The 25,494-nt window shown below is 37.3% G+C and overlaps 1 protein-coding gene across 15 annotated transcripts in view; it reads left to right on the plus strand.

Annotated features, from left to right (window-relative positions):
- The window catches only part of MTMR3 (myotubularin related protein 3), a 141,377-nt gene that overhangs the window by 77,947 nt on the left and 37,936 nt on the right, over positions 1-25,494 (plus strand). For 11 of the 15 annotated variants that reach the window (XM_072803193.1, XM_072803192.1, XM_072803198.1 and 8 more), the window contains 5 exons: positions 3,330-3,382; positions 9,053-9,137; positions 18,039-18,128; positions 18,507-18,623; positions 21,540-21,572. In XM_072803193.1, the coding sequence (XP_072659294.1) occupies positions 9,135-9,137; positions 18,039-18,128; positions 18,507-18,623; positions 21,540-21,572 (243 nt within the window). In that variant the 5' untranslated portion in view covers positions 3,330-3,382; positions 9,053-9,134. The remainder of the gene's footprint in view (positions 1-3,329; positions 3,383-9,052; positions 9,138-18,038; positions 18,129-18,506; positions 18,624-21,539; positions 21,573-25,494) is intronic. The other 4 variants (XM_072803190.1, XM_072803195.1, XM_072803197.1 and 1 more) reach the window with 1 other exon arrangement.

A 25,494-nucleotide genomic window follows, 5' to 3' on the forward strand; every position in this document is an offset into this window, starting at 1 on the left:
GTGTTTACCATCCCCCACCCAACATTTTAAAATGCCTGGCCTGAGTCTTAGTTTTCCTCATGAATTGATTCAATCTGATTAGTGTTTGTAGTTTGAATTATTTTATTATACAAATGGCCCAAATTCTCTTTGCCTTGTTGAAGCCGGTATGGTACTTATTTGAATATATTCGGTATATATTTAGGGTAGCCCAAACCTAACTGCTCTTACTCTGTGAGGTATGTGTATATATGACTGTATCCTGCTCTCATTGGAAGGTAGCTTATGGCACCAGAGAGCTTCTTTCAGACTTACCTTTGCATGGCCTTTATCTAGCAAATAGTCCTAAGAGGTGTGGGCAGTTTTTTGTTGTTGTTGACAGTGTTTCACAATGACATCCTTGTTTCCAGCCAAGTAGTTTGTGGTTATTGGAAAGAAGAGTCATTGCCAGTATTGAAGCAGAGCTGCCTGAACTTTTTTTGTTCAAACTGCCTGTTGTTTGATCCATCTCTTGGAACTTTACACCTGTGAAAACTTTACACAAACGTTTCTGTATTGATGGACTTCTCATATGTTTGACAGATAAATTATCAAGTAATTTAAAACATGTCATGATTTTTATAGTAGATACAGTGATTTCCTTAAATTCAATTTAGCACCTTGAATTAAATCAATTTATTATTACCCCTAGGCTTGACCTGTCTCTTGAATTTAATCCCTCCCACCCCCCCTACTTGCTGGGTATATGTCTCCTTAACATTGCTTCCTTGGAGCTACCTTTCATTTTTTAAAACCATTTTATTTACTTTTAAGTAATCTCTGTACCCAATATGGGACTCAAGCTCATGACCCTGAGATCAAGAGTTACATGCTTTTCTGACGGAGCCAGCTAGGAGTCCCACCTTTCATTTTTTAATGATAATGTCCTTTGTCCACTCACCACAAGCCATAAGATTTTGCAGTTATCTTTGACACTTGCTCAGACTCTTTTTTCCCCCCATTTCTAATCAGTTACTAAAAATTAATGCTTTTACTCGCTTTGATGTCTTCCTCTGCATTTTCGCTATAGTTGAGATATTAAGCTGTTAGCATTTCATATCTGAACTACTAGTCCAGGAATATCCTAACTCAGTTTTCCCCTCTAGACCATTCTACATGTTCCTTGCTATAGTTTAACACCATCACTTTCATGTTATTATTTTCCTACTTCTAAAGCTCTTGATCTCACACCACTGAATTAAATCTGACTCCTTAGCCTGCTATTGAAGGCCTACCGTTGTGTCCTGCCTCTCTAGTCTTCTCTTCTTGAACACTCTCTTGATATTCTGATCTCTATTTCTCAAAAATGCCCCATTTTCTTCCTACTGTGGTATTCATAGCCGTTCTCTCTTGAATTATTCGGGTCCTTTCCTTCTCTTTATTTAGGTCCCATCCAGTCTATAAAACCTGGTTGAAATTCTTCATCTGCTGTGAAGTCTCCCTTCACTGTCCCTTCTCTGAACTCTGAGCACATGCATGTCATTGGACGGTTAACCTTGTTACTTTCTGAGTTACAATGAGCTATGTTTTATCATTTTTTGTTTGTAATACTTTTTAAGGAAAATGTATCTTCACATACATTATTTTATGTTTTGATTTTTTTTCTTGAAGCAGAGACTGAGCATATCTTATTTTTACCAAATGATTCATTATTTTATTTTATTTTATTATTATTTTTTAATATTTATTTATGATAGTCACAGAGAGAGAAAGAGAGAGAGGCAGAGACGTAGGCAGAGGGAGAAGCAGGCTCCATGTACCGGGAGCCCGATGTGGGATTTGATCCCGGGTCTCCAGGATCGCGCCCTGGGCCAAAGACAGGCGCCAAACCACTGCGCCACCCAGGGATTCCTCATTATTATTTTAAAGTAAAAATCATAGATAATATATACCTACTGATATAACTTAAAAGGAATAAAAACTAATATGTATTTCAGGATTCAAGTGCTCAGCAAAAATTATAGTCTAGTAAGAAAAGGTCCTGCAGATTTACAGACCTCCAAATTTTCTTCTGTATTGTGTTGTACCTTTTAAATATATTAAGACTGGGGCACCTGGGTTGCTCAGTGGTTGAGCATCTGCATTTGGCTCGGGTTGTGATTGTAGGCTCCTGGGATCAGTCCTGCTCAGGCTTCCCACAGGGAGCCTGCTTTTCCCTCTGCCTGTGTTTCTGCCTCTCTCTATATACCTCTTATGAATGAATGAATGAATGAATGAATAAATAAAATAAAACTCTGTAAGACTAAACTTGATACTTAATACAGTTTGTATCTCAAGTTGTAAATTATGAATAGCTTTATTTCCAATATAGTAGGTGGTTAATATGACCCCTGAGTTATAAAATTTAAATGAAAAGTTACTAGGAGACGAAAATTCTACTTGTAAAATGGTTAAAAACACTTTGTTATTGCATATTTAGCCTACTTTTATGGTTCTTTTATTTTTATTTTTTATTTTTTTTACTTTTATGGTTCTTAGTGAAAAATTTTTTCTGAAAGTTATGGATGTAATATGCTATATTAACTCCTTAATTTTAGGATTTTAATATTTAATACAGTTTTATTTATGTGACTTCATGTCATGTAATAGCCCAAAAGAATGAGTTGTCTACAAATACTGAGAGAAATCATAACAGAGGAATCAGGTTCTAGAGCACTTGGGTGGCTCAGTTGGTGCTCCATGAGGAGTCTACTTGAGATTCTCTTTTTCTCTCTCTCTGCAAACCCCCCCCCCTTTTTGCTCTTGCTCTCAAATAAATACATCTTTGAAAAAATCAAAGACCCAAATCTGGTCAATTGGGTCTTTTATCTATCTGTAAATGTCAGATTGTTGCATAGTTATGACAAGAATTCTTTGTGTTTAGATTATACTTTTCTGCCCAACTTTTCCCCTTACACATGAAAGATCCCTTGGTAGAAGCCAGTTGTACAAAATATCTTATGTTACCAAGTCCAAGTCTAGATCTCTGATCTTTGTTTTTTAAAGTACTGGTTCATATAGTGGCAGAGGCTTAGTTGAGAAACTATCAGAAATGATGATTGATTGAGAAAAACTCTTAAATAGGAGTATGTGTGGGTTCCTGGAAAGTTCTTTCTGTTCTGTAGTTTCTAAAGGCATGGTGAGGCCTGACTAGGCATTTTGGACAATTAAACATTCTAAAATCTGTTGTTGACTAAATAGTCAACATTGTAACAATTTAAAAAATAATATATCAAGTCACAGCATTTTGACTCATAAAGTCTTGTGGGGAAATCTAAGTAGCTTAACTTGATTCTTAGGATATTTATAAACTACTGGTTTTTCTTTTGCAGATTGTCTTGTGAAACCTTCTAATAGAGAAAGTTCTTGGGACAAACTTCACTTGGTAAGTTTGCTATATTCTTCCCCACCCCCCGCCAACCCCCATGCTGTTTTGAGTAGCAAAAACTAATTTACAATAATTTGTGGGGGTTCTGTTTGTCTGCGTACATAATTATTTAGATGAGTTTTTATATGTTCACTTTAATGTTAAATCTCTAAATATGTTTTTTTTTTTTTAAACTAGGGCTCAATGCAGATTTTTTTTCCATATACAATTTGCCATAATAAAGTATACTGTACTTGAAAACTTGTATTTGGGGCAGCCCGGGTGGCTCAGTGGTTTAGCGCTGCCTTCAGCCCAGGGCCTGATCCTGGAGTCCCGGGATCAAGTCCCACGTCAGGCTCCCTGCATGGAGCTTGCTTCTCCCTCTGCCTGTGTCTCGGCCTGATCCTGGAGTCCCGGGATCGAGTCCCACGTCAGGCTCCCTGCATGGAGCTTGCTTCTCCCTCTGCCTGTGTCTCGGCCTGATCCTGGAGTCCCGGGATCGAGTCCCACGTCAGGCTCCCTGCGTGGAGCTTGCTTCTCCCTCTGCCTGTGTCTCTGCCTCTCTCTCTCTCATGAATAAATAAATTAAATCTTATAAATAAATAAATAAATAAATAAATAAATAAATAAATAAGAAAACTTGTATTTAAGTTGAGATTAAATGAAGACGCCTCATTGAGATTAAATGAGGACGCCTGGGTCGCTCGTCTGACTTTGGCTCGGGTCGTGACCCTGGAGTCCTGGGATCGAGTCCCACATAGGGCTCCCTTCATGGAGCCTACTTCTCCCTTTGCATATGTCTCTGCCTCTCTCTGTATCTTTCATGAATAAATAAAATACAATCTTTAGAAAAAATGAGTTATAGCCCCAATATTTTGGTTAGAATAGACCGTTCTTAATAAATAACATGGAATTCTTTTAAATTGAAACTTGATTCTTGTTTTGGGCTTCCTTAAATTGTTATGTATCTATATAAAAAGGCCTCATCACTAGACTTAGTGGTACTAATGTGACATTTAAGTAGAAAAGTTTTAAAAATTTAATTTCATCTCCAGTGTGGTTATTTTTTTTTTAATTTTTATTTATTTATGATAGTCACACACAGAGAGAGAGAGAGGCAGAGACATAGGCAGAGGGAGAAGCAGGCTCCATGCACTGGTAGCCCGACGTGGGATTCGATCCCGGGTCTCCAGGATCGCGCCCTGGGCCAAAGGCAGGCGCCAAACCGCTGCGCCACCCAGGGATCCCTCCAGTGTGGTTATTAATCACTGTTCTTCTTTTCATAGACTTGTATGTATCTGTGACTACTTCAGCCTTTATTACTGCCTCTTGTTTCTATCATTTAAGAAATTATAATCTAATTTTATTGAAAAGAGAAGTTGTTGCTTTAGTTTTAACTTTCTAGATCCACATCAATACCTTATTCTGCAATGTTTACCATGACATTGCTTCCAAAATAAGGATCAGGCTCATTAGCGTGGTATTTTAAGCTCTTGAAGTGGGCTTTTTTTTTTTTTTTAAAGATTTTATTTATTCATGAGAGATGCAGAGGCAGAGACATAGGCAGGAGAAGCAGGTTCCCTGCAGAGAGCTTGATGCAGGACTCAATCCCAGGACCCCAGGATTACGACCTGAGCCAAGGGCAGACGCTCAATCACTGAGCCACCCAGGCATCCCAACAAGTGGATTTTAAACATAGCCCCTTCAACTAATCACCCATTTCTCCCATACACCTAGGACATCTTTTGCTGTAGCCACATTGACCTACTTTCCCTTCAGGACTTTTCAATATGCCTTTTTTGGGGTCTCATTCTTTGCTTGTGCCATTCCTGTTTCCTCTGCCTCAGTAGCTCAGAATCTGACTGGTTCAACTATTAAAAAGCTCAGTTGTTCTAAAAAGCCTTCCGTGGGTACCCAGACCAGAATCTATTTTTCTGTCTTTTGCATCCTCATGGAGTTCTGTGTTTACACTCTGCCTTACTACTTACCTGTTTGTTGTCCTCACAAAATAGTGAACACCTTGAAGGCAAAACCTATGCTCATATTTGAATTTCAGGTCACACAGACATTTCCAGAGTCCTGGGATACAGGACTTCTCACTATAATTTGATTTTAAGTAGGATTTTTGTTTGTGGTGTGTATAGGTATGTGTTTGAGAATAAGGGGAAAGAATAAATCCTGTGCCATCTCTTTAATTTAGGAAATTATTTAGTTTTTAATTTAGTAGAGATTAGTTATAATCTTGTTGATTCAGGGTACTGTTTTTTTTCCTGCTTTCTGTATAATGAAGGATTTATATGCTATATGTAATCTGTGACCTTATAGTCTGAGTAGCTCAGTATCTTACTTGGTTGAGTTTCTGTTACTGTTACTGTTAGTTACTGAGAAGGAAATTGGGTAATTCCTCTTTTACAGGTGCCTGAAAGATGAGATACTTTGTTCACTAGGAAGATTGATATTTTCTTTCTCAGAAGTCACATCTATGGGGTGGTACTAATGATGGAGCCCAGAGAAGCCTGCAGATCCTAGTGTCCAAATTCTCATGCATATCTTAAGAGCAATCATTTGACTCTGATGCTTAGAATAAGAATCATATCCTTTATTTGGCCCAGTGGGCCCATATTAGACCTTTAAAGAAAGAAATGTAAGCCTAATGTGTTATTTGACTCTGCAGGTTTAATTTTTACATTGGCATAATAATGTAAATGTATCTTGATTTTTAATTTTAGAAACATTGACTTGAGATAAGACATCTAAGACCTGTATTTGCAAAACAATGAATTAAAGTGTTAACATTTTTTGAAAGTGTTACATTCTCATCTTAAGAAACTTGGTCTAGGTTTGGAGGGAAAGATGGCAGATTATGAAATTAATTTTGATGCCAGGAAACATTATTTGAATTAGTGTAACATGGGTCCCAGATTAAGAGACACTAAAGAGATGGGACAACTAGATTCAGTATGTGATCCTAGACTGGATCCTTTATTGAGGGAAAAAATTATTGTGAGGGATAAAATTGGTTAAGTTGACCAAATTGGAATATTCAAGGTAGATTAATGTACTATATCAATGGTAAGCTTTTTTTTTTTTTTTTTAATGGTAAGCTTTCTAAATTTCAAATCTAGTACTTACTATTTTTGTTCTTAGTAGGTATATACTGAAGTAGTAAGGAGTACAGAGATATGGTGTATACAACTCTTACTTATTTTTTTAAAAATATTTATTTATTATTTTAAAGAGAGAGCAGGGTGGGAGGGGCAGAGGGACAGAGAATCTTAAGCAGACCTAGTGTGCTGAGTGTAGAGTCCAATGCAGGGCTAAGTCTCAGGACCCTGAGATCTGACCAAGATGCTTAACTGACTGAGCCACCAAGTGCCACTACAATTCTCCTTTAAAAAAAAAAAAATTATTTATTCATTTGAGAGAGAGAGAGAGAATATGAGAGGAGGGGAGAGGGAGAAGCAAACTCCCCATTGAGCAGGGACCACCAACATGGGGCTCGATCCCAGGACCCTGAGATTATGACCTGGTCTGAAGGCAGCCATCTGAGCCACCCAGGTTGCCCTACAGCTCTCTTTTAAATGGTTCAAAAATAATAATTAACTGTGTGTATGTACTAACGTGTTTGTGTGTATGTGTGTATTTTAAAAATAGGGCAGTGGTGGAAACTATCCTATCCAAATTCTCTGTATGTAACGGAATATCTTAGTTAATGATTTAAAAGGTGCTTATTTCTATATGCTAGTAACTATACTAAGGACACCTATGCATTATTTTTTAACCCTTGCAATTCTTTTATGCAATTGTTAATTTTCATTTATAGATGAAGAAACAGAGGCTCAGGTATTAACATACCTAACCCAGCTCTCAAGGTCATAGAGTTAGTAATATTGCAGACTCAGAACTCATATCTCATTTGCCTATAGAGCCATTGCTCTATACCTCTTACTATTTTTTAATTAATTAATTATAGAGAATGGGAGTGGGGGAAGAGGCAGAAGGGGAGAGAGAAAATCCTCAAGCAGACTTCCCATAGGGCGCAGAGCCTGACGTGGGGCTTGATCTCAGGACCCTGAGATCATGACCTGAGCCAAAGTCAAGAGTCTGACACTTAACTGAGCCACCCAGGTATACCCCTACATCTCTTGTTGTTTTTTAAACTGAGGTCATTATCCTCACACTCTGCCTTAGGTTAAGTGAAAACCTTTTATGCAATATTGAGTTTCACTTTATTTATTTATGATTTTATTTATGTATTCATTAGAGACACACGGAGAGGCAGAGACACAGAAGGAGAATTATTTATTTAAAGATTTTATTTATGTATTCATTAGAGACACAGAAAGAGAGAGAGAGAGGCAGAGACACAGACAGAGGGAGAAGCAGGCTCCATACAGGAAGCCTGATGTGAGACTCGATCTCGGGACTCCAGGGTCACGCCCTGGGCCGAGGGCAGGCACTAAACCTCTGAGCCACCAGGGATCCCCTGAGTTTCTTTTTAAAAAAAACTTTGAGGGTCACCTGGGTGGCTCAGTGGTTGAGAGTCTGCCTTTGGCTCAGGTCGTGACCTCAGGGTTCTGGGATTGAGTTCTGCATCAGGCTCCCTGCAGGTAGCCTGCTTCACCCTCTGCCTATGTCTCTGCCTCTCTCTGTATGTTTCTCCTGAATAAATAAAACCTTTAAAAAAAAATCTTAAAAAATATTTTAAAGATTTTTAAAAAAATTTAAAAAACTTTGTAAAATTTATTTTCCTAATTACAAATGTAAAGTAATTCTAAAAGTATAAAAACTAAAAGTCCCCATTCTCACTTCTCTTTCTTAGAAGGGTAACTTTATCAATGATAAAAATTCCTGTATGATTTTTCTGTGCATGTGAACATGCTTTGGAATTAGTACAAATAATGCTTATGCATATTTTTATTTTAACCTTTTAAATTACAGAACATTGGGCAGCCCCGGTGGCGCAGCGGTTTAGCACTGCCTGCAGCCCAGGGCATGATCTGGAGACCCTGGATCGAGTCCCACGTCAGGCTCTCTGCATGGAGCCTGCTTGTGTCTCTGCCTCTCTCTCTCTTCCTGCATCTCTATGAATAAATAAATAAAATCTTCAAAAAAAAAATAAATAACAGAACATTAACACTTCTACCAAGTTGCAGTGGAAATTAGTCTTTAGAGACTATGCTATAGATGCTTAGAATGCTCGTTGCTGCTGGATTTGTCCCATAACTTTTTTACTCTAAGATTATTTTTAGTGTTTTATGAAGTTTGATTATATGTACAGTCTTTACATTTTTAAAAATTCTTTTTATTTTTTGAAGGATTTTATTTTTAAGTAATCTCTACACCCAATGTAAGGCTCGAACCCGTAATCCTGAGATTAAGAGTTGCATGCTCCATCAACTGAGTCAGCCAGGCACCCCTAATTACATTTTTTAAAATTGAGCTACAATTTATATCACATGAAACTTAACTTTTAAACTATATATGTATATTTCAGTACTTTCGCAAAGGTGTTGTGGATTTTGGATTTAACTAGTGGAAATTGGCTGGGTGATATTTAACTTGTTCTTGGCCGACTCTGGTCAGGTCTGCAGGTCCATATATATGTAGTTCTTTAATTAGAATATGGCCAGGTTAGGGGGAAAATTGCCAATTTTGTCCTTTTATTTCTTTGTTTTCTTTTTAAAGATCCAGGCGTAAAAGAAAGAAAAGCCTTGCCAGACACTGAAGAAGGGACGGGGATTTCTCCTCCTAATCTGGGCCTCCTGTCATGGTAAGTGAAAAGAAATCACAAGAAAACTGGAATTGAACTTTATCCTGAAATGAAGTGGAACACTAAATGGGGCCATACATTTTTGTTTTTGTAAATCATTTTACTTTTCTTTTCTTGAACTCTCTTCTTGTTACCTTTCTTTTATTGTTTACTTAATAATGAATTAGAACAGTTTATTTTTATATGATCCTATGGATTAGATATGGTCTCTTTTCAGTCAGGTAATAAGTGGAGTAAAGACTAAAATTCATGGTTCTTGGATTTTAGATTTTCTTTCTTCTTTCCTTTTCCTTTTCCTTTTCCTTTTCCTTTTCTTCTTTCTTTCATTCATGAGAGACAGAGAGAGAGAGAGCCTGAGACACAGGCAGAGGGAGAAACAGGCTCCATGCAGGGAGCCCAATGTGGGACTTGATCCCGGGTCCCCAGGATAACGCCCTGGGCTGAAGGCAGCGCTAAACTGCTGAGCCACCTGGGCTGCCTGGATTTTAGATTTCTTAATCCTTTTCTAGGAAGCAAGATGACGTGAAAACTGTGTGTGTTTGGTGTGTTTGTAGAAGAATTGTAGACCAATTGTATTGGTCATACACATATTCTTTAGGATTTCACCTTTCTGGATAGAAATAAATCCCTGCCTTCGCATTTTGGTCTATTTAAGGCACTGTTTTTATCCCAACAAAGGTGAAGCAGTTTTGCACACTCCCTACCTACATCTTTCACTGAAAAGAGCAACTGGACATTTCAGTGACTTGTGGGCCATTTAGGGCCAGTCCAAGCAGAGAAGATGGAGCAATGATCCAACCACATTTCTATCAATTCTGAGAATATGTAAACAGTGCTTCAAGGCTTAAAAAAGAAACGGTGTCCTGTAACATTGTCCTGCTTCTACCTTGTTTTGTTTCCTAGATCCAAATTCTGTTTCATTCTGATGCACAAAGAAAGAATTGAAAAGGCCATGTTAATTTCAAGCTTCATTAAGGATATGGGTGGAAAATGCTTTTCAAAATTAAAAACAAACTAAAACACAACAGAAAAACTAGCTGTGCAGAAATGTCAGACTGAAAGAAGGAGAGAAGTAATTGCTTTCATTTTGAAGCTAGGCCAATTTTTTCTTAGGCTATAACAACTTTTTGATATATCCTATATCTGAACATTGATGAACTTTTAATATTATTTTTCTAGACTACATTTTATTTTATTGGTTTTCCTGTAGAGTTTTTAATGAATTGAAAAAGTGTTTGCTTAATATTTGTATGTAATGAATACCAGTGCTAATGAATAACAACAGGCTTATATTTATAAAAGCAGCTCTATTCTGTACTGAGGGGCTTTTATTGTATACCATGTAGCTAGCTAGCAACATGGTCCTCGTCCTGGTGCTGTTGGGGTCTCTGTTGGTGTCCTGCAGATACTCTTCTGGTGTATTCTTGAGATTCTTTTTTGTGTTATCTGGGGAGCAGTATGGCCATGTGTCTTTTTTTTTTTTTTTTTTTCCAATTTCTCATAAAGTAACATAACAAGTTTTTATAAATACTCATTGATAATTCTACCACCAAAACCCATGATTGTATTCCTTTCTCTCTGGTTCATGTCTATATGTATACTTTATGTAGTTGGAATTAAAGCATAATTAAATTTCTTTTTTTTTTTTTTTAAAGATTTTATTTATTTATTCATGATAGTCACAGAGAGAGAGAGAGGCAGAGACACAGGCAGAGGGAGAAGCAGGCTCCATGCACCGGGAGCCCGATGTGGGATCCGATCCCGGGTCTCCAGGATCGCGCCCTGGGCCAAAGGCAGGCGCCAAACCGCTGCGCCACCCAGGGATCCCCATAATTAAATTTCTATTTTGCTTATTTCACTAAAAGAATTAAACATTTTTTTCCATGTTGATTCATTGGATTCCTAATGTTCATTTTACTAGCTATATAACATTTCGCAAGTTGCTGAACCATCGATTTAATTAATGTTAATTAATTGATATATTCTGTTTCAGCATTTTGGTCATATATGCTTAATCCTTATTTTTTGTATAGAACATTCAGGAGTACTGAATTGTCTGTCTTTTCAAAATATTAATTATTTTTCAAAAACGATTTTATTTATTTATTCATGAGAGACATACAAAGAGAGGCAGAGACACAGGTAGAGGGAGAACCAGGCTCCCCATAGGGAGCCTGATGCAGTACTTGATCCCAGGACCTTGGGATCACACCCTGAGCTGAAGGCAGATGCTCAACCACGGAGCTACCAAGGTGTCCCTCTTTTTTTTTAATATATATTTTATTTCTTTATTTGACAGAGAAGGAGCACAGGCAGGTGGAGTGGCAGGTAGAGGCAGAGGAAGAAGGGAACCTGATGTGGGACTTGATCCCAGGACTTTGGAGTCATGACCTGAGCCAAAGGCAGATGCTTAACTGACTGAGCCACCCAGGCAACACAAATTTTCTTTTTAAAAATGCAAACCTCTGTATTAATTTGAATAACATCTCTCTCTTATGCTTGTAAAGATTCTTAAATAAGTTTAAAGTCTTTTTTGAGAGGTTAAGCAGTAGGAGAATACATTTTCATGTTTTATTATGGAAATCTCAAGCTTATACAAAGAGAATAGTTCAGTGAACCCTCATACTCATCAGTCCACTGCAGTAATCGCTAATTCGTGGCTGTACTTGTTTCTTCTGATTTCCTCACCGTCAACTCTTGGTTTATTTTGAAATAAATCCCAAGCACCATATCAAGAGAAATTTATATATGTTTTTTGAGAAATTTATATTTTTGATAGCCTTCAATACCAGTCTTAAGAATAATGACTGGAATTGACAATGAGACTGAGAATTATTTTCATTTTTACATTTTGTCAAGTATTCCTACACATATTTTACTCTGAGCAGACTTTTTTTTTTTTTTTTATCCTGGAACACTGTATACGAATTAAGTTAATAGGCATTTTGACTTCTCGGCAGTTTCTGCTTCCTGTGTTCTTTAAATATTTATTTGTGATGTTGACTTCCCCTTGGAGGCATGGACTACCTCTCTTACCTGCATAAGTAGATAGCATAAACTAGCTTGAACTGTGATACTAGTCCCTTTTCAAGATTTTGTAGTTAGCCCCACTGACCTTAGGGAACTGGTAGAGACTAAGAAGTGCCAGATTCCACAATGCCTGGTGTTCCTCAGCAATACCAGGAAATCGACCATGTGGAATACATGCTCCCTAATACTAATAAATTACTACTTGCAGCCTGGGAGAAATTCTGCAAGCCTCTTAGGGGAGGCCAAGACTTGCCAGTTTGTTTCTTCCTTTTTGTCTCCTTCCTCTTATCAACCATCTCAAGTTTGACCTCCTTTTTCACCCATCAAACTTAAAAACTAAAATAAAGTAGGCAATTAATTCAATTTATATGTTAGCCAAGTAATGTTTTTTGAAATACTATTCGTCTAGGATGTCAGTGAGTAGCTTGTCCTAATGTTAATTTAGTCCTTGTTGATTAAATGCATTTTATGTACAAGGGGAAAAATCAGCTCTAAAGGTAATGTGAATTGAGATAGTCTTTTAAAAAGAGCACTTATTTTATTTGACTATGAAAAATTATTACTTCACATCTTGTCTTGCTCAGTTCACTGTTTTCTTTTGTTCAAATTAATTCATTCCATTTTCAGTTTTCACTGGCTACTTCGGTTATATACGTTGGCATGGATTAGCACCCAAGTGAATGTGCCAGCAAAATAGATTTGTAATGGCTTCTCATTTTTGGTTTTGTTTTTAGCTTGCTACATTATTTTAATTCTGTGCTTTTTAAAGGTTAGTAAAAACTTGGTTTGGTAATCACTTGAAGAAATAAGTGCCTCTGTAAAATGATCTTCAAGAGAATAAAACTTTAGGCCTATATATTTGAGTTTAAAAAGTTTAATGTGATGCTGAGGAGGCATGTTTACAGTATACTTTTATGTAATAATTTTTTTTAAGATTTATTTATTTTAGAAAACCAGAGGAGGGGCAGAGGGAGAGGGAGAGAATCTTAAGCAGACTCCCCACTAAGCGTGGAGTCCCAGGCAGGGCTCCATCTCGTAACCCCCAGATTACAACCTGTGCTGAAATCAAGAGTCAGATGCTTAACTGACTGAGACACCCAGGCGCCCCTTGTATGTAATAATTTTTAAAAGCATTCCCCCTCATAGTGCTTCCTGCTTCTCCCCTGTTAATTTATGAGAAAAATCTTCCTAATTTCAAGATTCCTCGTATCTTTTCTCTTAGTTCTCAGTGTAAATGCTCAGTGTTCTTTGAGTCAAGAGCTACCTCTTAAGAATGGAAATAGAATTGGTTAAAAAGAAAAAAAAGGTAACACATAGAAAAATGAATTCCTTTCACATATGACTGTGTCCCTTGTTATATCTTCACTCAGTGATTGACCTTGGAGGAAATGACTGAAGAGGGATAAAATGGAACAGATTGACACAGAACTCTTCAAATAATCTATAATCTAAAAAATTATAGGAGCAGAGCCTTTTTTACAAACCTTTGTATACCCCAAGTAATTATATTTTTAGAGGCTTTGAGCCACATGATATCAACCTTACTAAAATATACCGCCTTGGATTTTTTTTTTGTTATAAGAAACTGAGTAGATTTTTGTACTTTTGCCTTTATGATTATTCATCAGCTGTAATTTCTGAATTAATCATGGTGAATACCTCACAGCCCAAGGATGTGACTCTATTAACATAGGATTTGTTTTCAAATATAATGACTTAATTTAATGATGAGTGATGTTTTGTAAGTATTTTTTGGATTTCATGAAGCATTTATAAAGTTTTATTTTTAGAACTCAAAGTCACTAATTTCTTTCTATATTTTAAATATCAAACATTTAAAAGGCTCTTAAAATTCTTGTGCCTCAAAATAAAGTGGCTCCTTAGAAGGGGATGAAATGGGCCTAGTCAGCCAGTAGCCAAGAGACTGGTTTTATAATGGTAGATGGGTGAGGGATTGTTATTCAGTCTTTGTAAGGCTTTTCTTGTCACAGATTAGCACTAGGAGGATAGTTTTAGAGAACGTCTGACCTCAGATGAAATCACTTGAATGGTATTTAGGTTTTGCAGTGTAGTAGATAGAGCAACAGTTCTCCAAGTCTTTGCTTTGAGGATCCCTTCTTACATTCCTTACTTAGGACCCCAGAGAGATTTTGTTTATATGGGGTATGTCTGCCTATACTTACTGTATTAGAAATTAAATCTCAGAAGTCTTTAAAATGTTCTGTTTGTTTAAAAATAACAGTAATTGGGGTGCGTGGCTGGCTCAGTTGGTAGAGTGTGCAGACCTTGATCTTAGGGTTGGGAGTTTGAGCCCCATGTTGGGTATAGCAATTACTTAAAAATAAAATCTTAAAAAAGTAATAATAACCAACTAAATGTTAATGTAAATAACATTTTTTATGAAAAATAACTTTTTCCTCATCCAGAAATAGTGTAAACAGTGGTGTTATTTTAAAATTTTTACAAATCTCTTTAATGTTTTGCTTAGTAGATGATAGCAAGATCATCATATCTACTTCTGCATTTAATTTGTTAAAATATGTTGCTGAAAAAAATGTTGTTGAAATATGCGAAATAAATAAATCCAGCCTCACACAGATATGTAGTTAGAAGAATATTTTCCATCTGGAAGATATTATGTATATTTTTCTGTTATGCCAAAACTTGAGAGGTAATACTTGTGTTTTATTTATTTTTTTTGACAAGTAGGATTTCTTTAAAGGTTGCAATGTGGAATCTGAAACCATATCAGTGAACTTTTTTTTCAGTGAACTTTTTATATTGTATTAGATTTTTTTTTTTTAAGATTTAGTTTTTTTTTTTTTTTTTTTAAAGATTTTATTTAAGGGAACACCTGGGTGGCTCAGAGGTTAAGCATCTGCCTTTGGCTCAGGGCATGATCCTGTGGTGGTCCTGGGATTGAGTCCCACAATGAACTCTCTGCATGTAGCCTGCTTCTCCCTCTTCTTCTGTCTCTGCCTCTCTCTCTCTCTCTCTCTCTCTGTATCTCTCATGAATAAATAAAATCTTTTTAAAATATAGACATATTTCTTCGTATAACTTATTTTATTTTTAATTTTTTAAAATTAAATGCTAGGCTTGGAGCCCAACTTGGGGCTTTGAACTCATAACTCTAGGATTAAGACCTGAACTGAGATCAAGAGTTGGATGCTTAAACCAACTGAGTCATCCAGGTGCCCCTATAATTTCTTCTAAAAACCACATTTGCTAGTATTGCCACTGATTTCATCAGAGAAGGCTGCTTATGGGACGCCTGGGTGGCTCAGGGGTTGAGCGCCTTTCTTCGGCCCAGGATGTGATCCTGGAGACCTAGGATCGAGTTCCGCGTCGGGCTCCCTGCATGGAGCCTGCTTCTCTCTCTCTGCCTGTGTCTCTGCCTCTCTCTCTCTCTGTGTCTCTCATGAATAAATAAATAAAATCTTTATTTTTTAAAAAAAGGAAAAGGCTGCTTAAATATTGGGAAGCTGTGAAGTTCTTTATTTTAGTAGATGATAGGTTTCCCAAGAATCAAATTTTCACATAAAAGCATCTTATCAGGGACGCCTGGGTGGCTCAGCAGTTGAGCATCTGCCTTCGGCTCAGGGCTTGATCCCGTGATCCTGGAGTTCCAGGATTGAGTCCCATATTGGGCTCCTTGCAGGGAGCCTGCTTCCCCCTCTGCATATGTCTCTGCCTCTCTCCATGTGTCTCTAATGAATAAATAAATAAAATCTTTTTTTAAAAAAGGGACTTTATTGTTAGCAATTAATAATTGCATTTGGAGGGAAAAATCGGCCAGCTTAAGCCTGAATTATAGTTTGTCAGTTGTTCTTTCAATTAAAACGGCATTTAAGGAAAAAACTAGGTAGTTCAGCTTCTTTTTTTTTTTTTAATTTTTTAATTATTATTATTTATTTATGATAGGCAGACAGTGAGAGAGAGAGGCAGAGACACAGGCAGAGGGAGAAGCAGGCTCCATGCACCGGGAGCCCGACGTGGGACTCGATCCTGGGTCTCCAGGATCGCGCCCTGGGCCAAAGGCAGGCGCTAAACCACTGCGCCACCCAGGGATCCCGGTAGTTCAGCTTCTAACTAAAACAATTGCACAAATGCTTTACCTTGAGACGACCATAAGTCATTATGTGTCAGAAGTGTTTCATGTTATTTCCTGTATAAAAAAGACTTCACTGAAGTGTCAAGATTTAATAAAATTTCATCTTTTTTCCCCCTGCTTTATCAAGGACATTTTAAGTGAAATTGGTGTCATTGATTATACTAAGGTGCCAATATTTTATCTACTAAGTCTTTTTGTACTGTTAGTACAAATGTCAGTACAGTGAAAAAAAAAGCAGCTAATGTCTTAGTACTAATGTGGAGATGGTTTTGACCACATAGAGCCCCTAAAAGGGTCTCGAATATGTAGATCTTACTTTGAGAGCCACATTAGTAGTGTTACTGTTTTATGGTTAAGATTGCTATTAGGTAGAACCTTAAGTGGTTTTTATAGCTAGGATTTGTAGGTAGAATGTTATTTATAAGTAGGATTTATTTTTTCCTGTGAGGAGATTTAAAGAATTGCTGGAATTGTGTTAAGCAGTACATGTAGAACTGTTCACTAACTAGTGGTTATAAATCTTAGTGCTGTCAGAAGAACATGATATGGCTTTTGCTCTGGTAAAATGTGCTATATAAAGCAGATTGTATAATAATTTACAGTCAGTTTTTCCAATAGATTGCTTTTCTTCTATCTTCCTAAATCATAAAAATTCATAATCTAAAGACTACTTTTTAAATACACATTATAATTAGTTCAAGTGCCATTTGATTGGAATGTAGTGCTCTTTTTGAAATTGTCTTAATAGAAATCTATTTTTGTAATATGGAAGATTAAACTAGGGACAATGGTCCCTAGTTTAGGAACTGAGGAATTCAGTTCCTAAACTTAAATTTTTTAAAAAAAGATTTTATTTATTTATTCATGAGAGACACACAGAGAGAGAGAAGCAGAGGGGAGAAGCAGGCTCCCCAGAGGGAGCTCAATGTGGGACTTGATCCCAGGACCCCAGGATCACAACCTGAGCCAAAGGCAGACACTCAACCACTGAGTCACCCAGGTGCTCCTAAACTTAAATTTTTAAAGAAACTTTTCCATTATGGAAATTCACATCTAGCCAAAGTAGACACAATAGTTTAGTAAACCCCTTCTTTACCCAATTTCCTCAGTTACCCTCCTGGATAATCCATTTTGTTTCCCACTCATTTCCTTTCTACCCTTCCCCCTCCAATTATTTTGAAGCAAACTGTAGATATCACATCATTTTATTCTTTTTTTTTTTTTTTTTAAGATTTTATTTGTTTATTCATGAGAGACACAGAGAGGGAGGCAGAGAAACAGGCAGAGGGAGAAGGAGAAGGCTCCATGTAGGGAGCCCGACGTGGGACTCGATCCCAGGTCTTCAGGATCAGGCCCTGGGCTAAAGGTGGTGCTAAACCGCTGAGCCATCCAGCCTCCCAACATCATTTTATTCTTAAATAATTAAGGATATAGATTTTAAAAATCAAGAATTTATGGTTATAACTTAAAGAGAAAAAACTATGTTGGTTTCTCTTACAAGTAATATACTAATAACTTACTAGTAAAAATGTTCTTAACCTCTTAGACCTTTTTTTTTTTGCATCCATCTAGAAACACCTATATTGGATTGTAACACTTTGGTGATTAATATTTTTTCCTTAATCTTTCTGCCTGTTTACTTTGGTAACTGGACTCTCAGTTGTGATTATGCTACTAGACATGGCAGAAAAATCATATATGGACTACTATATGCTATGGGAGCTTTGAAATTATTTAAAGGTTTTGGGGTTTTCCAGGATGAAGAGACTCGACACAGCCTTGAGTGCATCCAGGCCAATCAGATTTTTCCCAGGAAGCAGCTGATCCGGGAGGATGAGAATCTTCAGGTAATTACAGGCCACTTTGATTATAAACGAAGTATTTAGCATCATAGTAACAGTGTAGCAGACCTAATGGATTGAAGTATGCACTGATAGTTTTGTTTTTTCCTAAATATGCAAGCTGGAGAGTATCTTTTTAGAAAGACGTATTTCCTGAGAATATGTTGTTTGAGATGATCATCTGTATGGCATTCCTTCAGTAGTCTAGATTTTGAATACCCAGGTATATTTGAATTATGTAGATATAAACTATCCTTTTTAGGTCCTGTTTTTATATATTGTATTTTTGAGTGACAGGTTTTATCATCCATTTGTCCAGCCTGTGCTTGAAGACTTTGCTTTACTGCTTTAGAACTCTGAAAGGTTTTTTCTTCGATTTTGAAGGTTCCTTTTCTTGAACTTCATGGAGAAAGCACAGAGTATGTGGGCCGTGCTGAGGATGCCATCATTGCCCTTTCTAATTATAGACTTCACATCAAGTTCAAGGAGTCTCTTGTTAATGTAAGTGATTGCCAACTCTTTTCCCACTAGAGTAGATGGAGAAAGGAAGTAAAAAAACTTATTAATGTTCTCAAAGAGAGGAGTGTTATACAGAATTGGATATGAAAACACTGTGTGCTCCACTTTTCTTTAGCACTCGGGGACACTAGGTTAACAAGCAACTCTTATGCTTGATTTAAAATGATACACATAGTTGTCATCTGAATTGTCCATTGTTTAGTAATATTGAACAATTTGTACTAGGTAATGGTGTATCATTAAAACTTATAAGGGTACAAAGGCTGTATAGGCTTTTATTCTTTAGTCTTTAGTAGTTACCAACTGCCTCAGTTGAGATAATTTCCGGGACCTTAATGTCAAATGGTGAAATGTACTTTGAGCTCCCTGCAGACTCTCTTTACAGGATGAAGTTAATGCTAATGGCTTCTTAGTGGAATAAGCATGGATATGTTAAATACAATGTTTATTTGCATATTGGATTATATTACTGAAGAAAAGGGAGACTCTCCATTCTCAAGAGCGCATTTACCACTTTCAGTTATGAGGGTACTCTCAGTGAACTGGTTCTTCATTGCCCTGCCATCATTAGTAGTTTTCAATGAGTGTGCCTTTCACCACAAAGATAGGAAAAGTTCATGTAGTTTCATCAAATGAATGCCTTCTTCCTTTTTCATTTGCTAGTATTGCAGCTTTCTTTCTGCGCTTTGGTTGTATAGCACAGAGAAATGTTTTATGACATTTTATAAAAGTTCAAGACTCTAATTCAGACTTCACATGGTGTGTTTTGGGGTTTGGGATTCTTTGAAATCTGTTACTTAAGTTTATTTAACTCAGTGGTCCAGAAGTTATCCAACTCCTTTGTCAAATTCTTTACATTGGTCAAAATGCCATTTTGTTTGTAATTGGCATTCAGTATTTATGTAGTATTTATTTATTATGTTTTGTAGTTAAGCATTTATATCCAGGAGAAATTGTGGCCCGAATTCCTCCTGGCATTTAGATTTGAGCTATGATATCTGTAATAGCTGATAGACACATTGGATTCATCAAGGAAAGAGGCATGCTATGCATTCATACCATAGAGCAAGCACTGTGTTCAGAACGGCCCATTTGATATTGGATGGTCACAATAGGAGGGAATGGGATAAAAACTATAAAACCCTGGCAACCAGAAATTGCTTCCTCATTACTGTAGAAGTAAAGGCAGTAATAATTAGTAGAATCACCCAGTTTAATTTTGTTTAAATTCTGTATATATGATCAGAATTAATTAAATTGCATGTGGGGATGATATAGTTTCATATTACTGTATTTTCCATATTGTCTCCTATTTCTCAACCTAATTGGTTTAGAGCCAGGTATTTCAGAGGATGTTTTTAGATCTATTTGGGAATAGGGTCTGTTGGAGAGAAAACATGGATTTGATCATGTACTTAACCAGCCTGAAGCCTTTCAGTGTTTCTTTACTACTTCTAAGATGAAATTACTTAGCATGGTATCAGGCTTAGTGGTATGATCTTGGTCTCTGCTAGCTTTTCTGTCAGTGTCTCTTTTCCCCCTTCTTCTGCCTTTATATTATTAGTAAAACCACCCTCCTTGAAGTATTCAGCTACACCTCACACCTCTGAGTTCTCTCTCTTCTCTCCTGCCTGGGGAATTTCTCTTCATGAGTCAAAACCCAGTTTAGGTGGTAACTTTTATGAAGCCTTTCTCCATTCCCTCCTTGACAATTTGTTACCCTTGCCTCTGGCTTCTTCGGTATTCAAACACACCTTTACAGCATTTATGGGATGTGTTACAATTTTGTGGTTACTCATCTTTGTATTATCAGAGTCTAGCAGGTTCCTGGTGCTATGGTATTCAGTAAATATTAAGTGAATTTAAGTTAATAAGAGTTTGAAATGGATATTAGACCATTTTGGCTTAAAGCTCACTTAAAAACAAATCTGCTTGACTAGGACTGTTGCTTCTAATGGTAGCTGTATGAGTAGGCTGTTTACTGCAATTGTTGATCCCCATTGTGATTGAGATATGGTGCTTAAGAAGACTTACCACTGTTCTTAATGACCCATTTCTTCAACTAAAAGTGTTTTCTCAGCATTATAACCCTCTAAGGCATAGAGCCTGCAGGTCAAGTAAAAGTCCCAAGATAATGGCTTTGCACACAGAAATGATTGTGGAAAAGTATTTTGGTATTGCAGCGACCTTAAACATTTGAAATCAGGAGAGACTAGGATTTCTTCCTACAAATAAATTAATCACAGCACATTTAGTGGTAAGGCTTGTAAACCTGTGATTACTCCAGAAAACAATGGCTCTTCTTGCAGTAGATCCAGGGTGGAGATCAGAAAGTTGGTGGTGTCGTCCCTCCTCCTTTCCATCCATCCTTCCTTCCCTCAGCGGATAAGTATTTCAGTAAAATACATGAGATCAAGGGACTCCCCTTAAAGGTTATAATAACTAAATCAAACACATTTCAACCACCGAAGCCCAAATGTTCCCGTTTATATTGTGGCTTGCTCTGGTTTGCATCATTTTGTGTGCTTTTAAGTCAACATGTTTAGCACTTGAGAAAATGACTTACCATCAGATTTTAAATAGCTACCTGATATCATATATTCTCTTTTAATTTTACAGCACATTGAATAAAAAATGTCTGTAGATATAGATACCATAACATCATTATTTAAACATATTCGCTGGGTGTCAGGTTTCTAAGTCCTAGAATAAAGAACATCTGTAGGAAAATACATTTGTAGCATTTAAGGTATGAATTGCTCCCATTCTGTGCTTTTCCCAAACTGTATTTTTACATGTGTACAGGTATATTTCTTTGCTTAGCTCATTTATAAACAAGTAAGTGTTCAAGTGGAATTCATGAGAATTTAAAACAATTTTTGTTGTGTAATTCAATAGACTGCCTCTCAATCTGCTGCTTCTGAAATCCCAGTAAGTAGCATGAGAATCCTGGGTGGTTTTTGCACCTGTGCTTTGGAACAAGTTGGTTTTGACTGTCAGATGCTTACCTTGCAAAGCAGCAGAATTTGTCCTCTCTGCATGAGTCCCTTTCCTCTTACTAGACAAAGTACTACTGGTATACAATGATGACAACAATTTGTGGAGTGAGGAAAAAACCCCACAGTTCATACATAAACAAGAGGAATTGTGATCTTCACAAAATGTAAAGTGAATTTCAATTAGGAATGATTTGTAAAATTAACATTAGTATTTAAAAGGACATTAGAACTTTTGTTTCCAGGCTGGTCTATTAATGCTTCTTAGGAAAAATGTGGAAATGTAGTAGCTGCAAACACTTTCCTTGGCTTTTTTTTTTTTTTTTTTTTTTTACATTTTTTAGTTGTCTAACTGTAGTACGGCAAAAATCTTTATTCCCCAAGCATCAGAAGGAGGTATTGTTAACCCTTCATGCACTTTGGCCACAGCATTCATATGCCAGCAGAGGTTTCTGAGGTCTCTGAATCAGTGCTTGAAGAGCAGTTTGTAAATATAAAAGGTGAGCAATAAAGAGTTTGGGTCTTTAACCTGTGACGGTCTATTTCTGACTGGTTTTTATATGAGATTTAGGGCCTAGATATTCCACAGTTTATTACAGATTTTAGGTTTAGATTCGTAATTTACACTGTTACTACCATTTTTACTTAAACTGTATGTGCAGGATTGGTATTTTCCATTCAGGCTCTATAAAGTGCACTGTTTATAAAAGGTAGAAATTCTCCCACTTTTGAATTCTGATGCTTGAAAATAATGCACATGTGCATGTGCGCACGTACAAACACCCTGAATGAATTAAAGTAAACGTATTAGGGTATGCTGACATAAAATTCCCTCGGAGTGAGACAGTACTATGGATCTTTAGTACTGTGCATGTCTATTAAAAATTTTAACTGCTGCTCTTCTGCTTTTTTGGATTGATGCTCTTATGAATTTTGGTGTCCATGATATAACTGTTGGCCTTTGGAGGAATTAATAGTACTGAGTGTGTCTGATGCATTGTTTTGAGCATGAGTTTGGTGGAGATTATAAGAGGAAAATCACTGTAAAGGAAGTTAGAATTATCTGGCAGGTACAAGGTAGAGGAGAAAGGAGCAAAAAGAAAATGAGTTGCTACAAAACACTGAATCAGTGGGCTAGGGAGGATTTGAATGTGACTTTAGATTTCTTCCTACTCTTCCATGGATAGAACTGTCCATAAGGAGTCTGGTTTAAATTCTATTTTTCTCTTAAAGGTCCCTGGTGGAGAGGCCAGTTAGTCTTGAAAGAAAAACTAAAATACAGCTTATACAGAAAGGAGAGGCAATCTTAGAGGAAGAAAGAAAGGTGCATTATTATAATCGAAGGAGCCTAGGCTAGAAGACAGACATGGATTCTGATCCTGTCTTTGCCAGTAACTTAGAGTGTAGAGGCTTAACCTCCCTGGGCTGTAAAATGGCCTGGATTCAATGGTATAGATTGCAGATGATCCATAATTGTTTGCTAATGGGATTGAATATTGGATGTGTCTGGTTACAAAAATGGTAAGGGATCCTCTTGATATGTGAGGAAAATTGAGAAACCTAAAGCAGTGGAGTAGGTCTTAAAAAAAGTAGAGAAACTTAGTGCATTTTGGTTGGGTGCAGAAGAGGAAAAGAAGGCCTGTTCTGCCTTTTTGGAAGAGGAGGCAGTCTGTGGAGGGAACACTGAAGGGAATGTTAGGGTAGAAAGGAGAAGAAAAGAGGGAGTTCATTTGATATAAAATCAGGTATTTCTCTCTTATATGTCTCTTTTTTTTATTGCTGCATATTAAACTTTCCTGCATGTGATGATTTGCATGAGCATTAACATCTGCTGTTTTTCATATCTATGACCTGAGTACACATGGTTGTTTCTGGTGACTTGCTAGTAGAATCTGCATACTAGCATCCGGTATTTTTATCCTTCTTTCTTAAATATGTGATGTTAAAATGTGTGAATATTAGCATATCAGATATGTTTTAGGTAGCAAATATTTTGCATGCTCTGAGATGTTTCATTATTCTGGAAGTCTGGACACAGGCCCTTGGGGTCTAATCCAACAGAAGGGGATATAAAGCTTATCTGTTCTTTGTAGCAGAAGTAGCACAGGCTCCTTCACTCCTTGGAGGAGCTGCTAATACCATTAGTTGGTTTTCAAATTTCATAGTTATAAGGAAGGTGATTGAATGGGACCTGGGATGCAGGGGACTTCTGAGAGAGCAGCCTCTCCATGTGGATTACCTCACTCCACTCTAGACTCTTCTGTTCCTCTGCCTGAGACTTCTATGTTGTGACCGTTTGATGTTTGGAAAACATAAGGAGACTTGAGAACTGGTCCGAGGAAGTCAGGAAGCAGGCAGAATTTTAGTTGGTAAAATTTTAGAAAATTGAAAATAGAATTCAGGTCTCTTAATTGTCAGTTTTGCACCCACTTTTGGGAAGGGAGGGAGAACGGGGTAGGGGGTACATTAAAAGAAAAAAAAAATAGCAAAACGATATGAGAGTCTGTTACAGCACATCAGAGGACTGGCCTGCAAACAAATCAGTGTCATCTTCCACTCTCCATCTTTTTCTTTTTTTTTTTAAAGATTTTATTTATTTGAGAGAGAGAGAGGGGACAAACTGGGGGAGAGGAGAAGCAGACTCCCCCTGAGCAGGAAGCCCAACACAGGGCTCCATCCCAGACCCTGGGATCATGACCTGAGCCAAAGGCAGATTCTTACTCAGCTGAGCCACCCAGGTGCCCCCATCTCCATCTTTTTAATCGACTACTCTTCCTTTACGATTTATCTCTACTGATTGATATATATTGTTTTTTCCTTCTGAGATGTACAGGTCTTGAAAGAATTTTTAGCTGTATCAGCTGCAGTTTTTCACAGCACCTTGTGGTTAGGGACTTAACAAGGCCAAAGTTCCTTTTTTCTCTGAACACAGTCAAGAAATCTTCACTTATTCCCAGTCCTATAACAAGTATAAGGGAATTTTGTAGATTATAGACTTAGAACTAAACAAGAAGGCTTTGGTCCTGAAGTAGAAACTCCCAGTCATTATTTTACTTTCTTTTCTTATTTAATCCCTGCCCCAGTTTCTGTTTCTTGTCCCAGACATCTAGCATTGGGCTTCTTTTTAATTCTCATGTCATTGTTCTGAGAGTTCTCGGCTGACTTGGAACTGCATGGTGGGGCAGGGTTTGCAGGAATCCTGTTTGTGAAACTGGCTCAGATAATATGATGGCCACCATGTGTAGGCAGCACTCTCTTGTTTCTGTCTTGGAGACTGCCTGCCTCTTACCATGCTAACTATGAATGGTTGGAATGTTACTTGCAATTCCCAGAGCCATGTTTTGCCTGGGCATGATACAATATAAGAGACGGTGGTCTACCCCTTCTGTAAGGAATGAGTGTATCTACAATTATCTTACCAGGCTCACTTGAGAAATTTTGGAAATTGCTGTTTGAAACCAGGGGTTGAGTCAAGGTGAATTGAGCCAAGAGGGGGAAGATTCTCATGTCAACTTAAGGATTTGTCACCCTGTTCAGATGCTTCCCCTATCTGCCTCCCTTCCCTTTTCACAGTCCTCTTCCACTGTTGTCCTGCTTCTGTGTTCAGTAGAGTCTACTCACCAGATTGGCAGTGGGAGAACCATTCCAGCTTGTTCATACCTCAAGTCCCACTTGGCAAACAGGGATCCTCCTGTCTTTGAAGCAAATTAGACCTAGCTAGTTTTAGCTTTGACCACCATGTGGCCTGCTCCCTCCTCTTTGATGCTTATGAGTCTTCTCTACTGAGCACAGAGCCTGACAAGCGGCCATGTCTTTTCTGTGCAGCTTGCAGGCAGTTTAGATCTCCAGTCTTTTGC

The sequence above is a fragment of the Canis lupus genome, chromosome 27 (genome assembly GCF_048164855.1).
Source record: "Canis lupus baileyi chromosome 27, mCanLup2.hap1, whole genome shotgun sequence".
In the NCBI taxonomy this organism is placed as follows: Eukaryota; Metazoa; Chordata; class Mammalia; order Carnivora; family Canidae; genus Canis; species Canis lupus.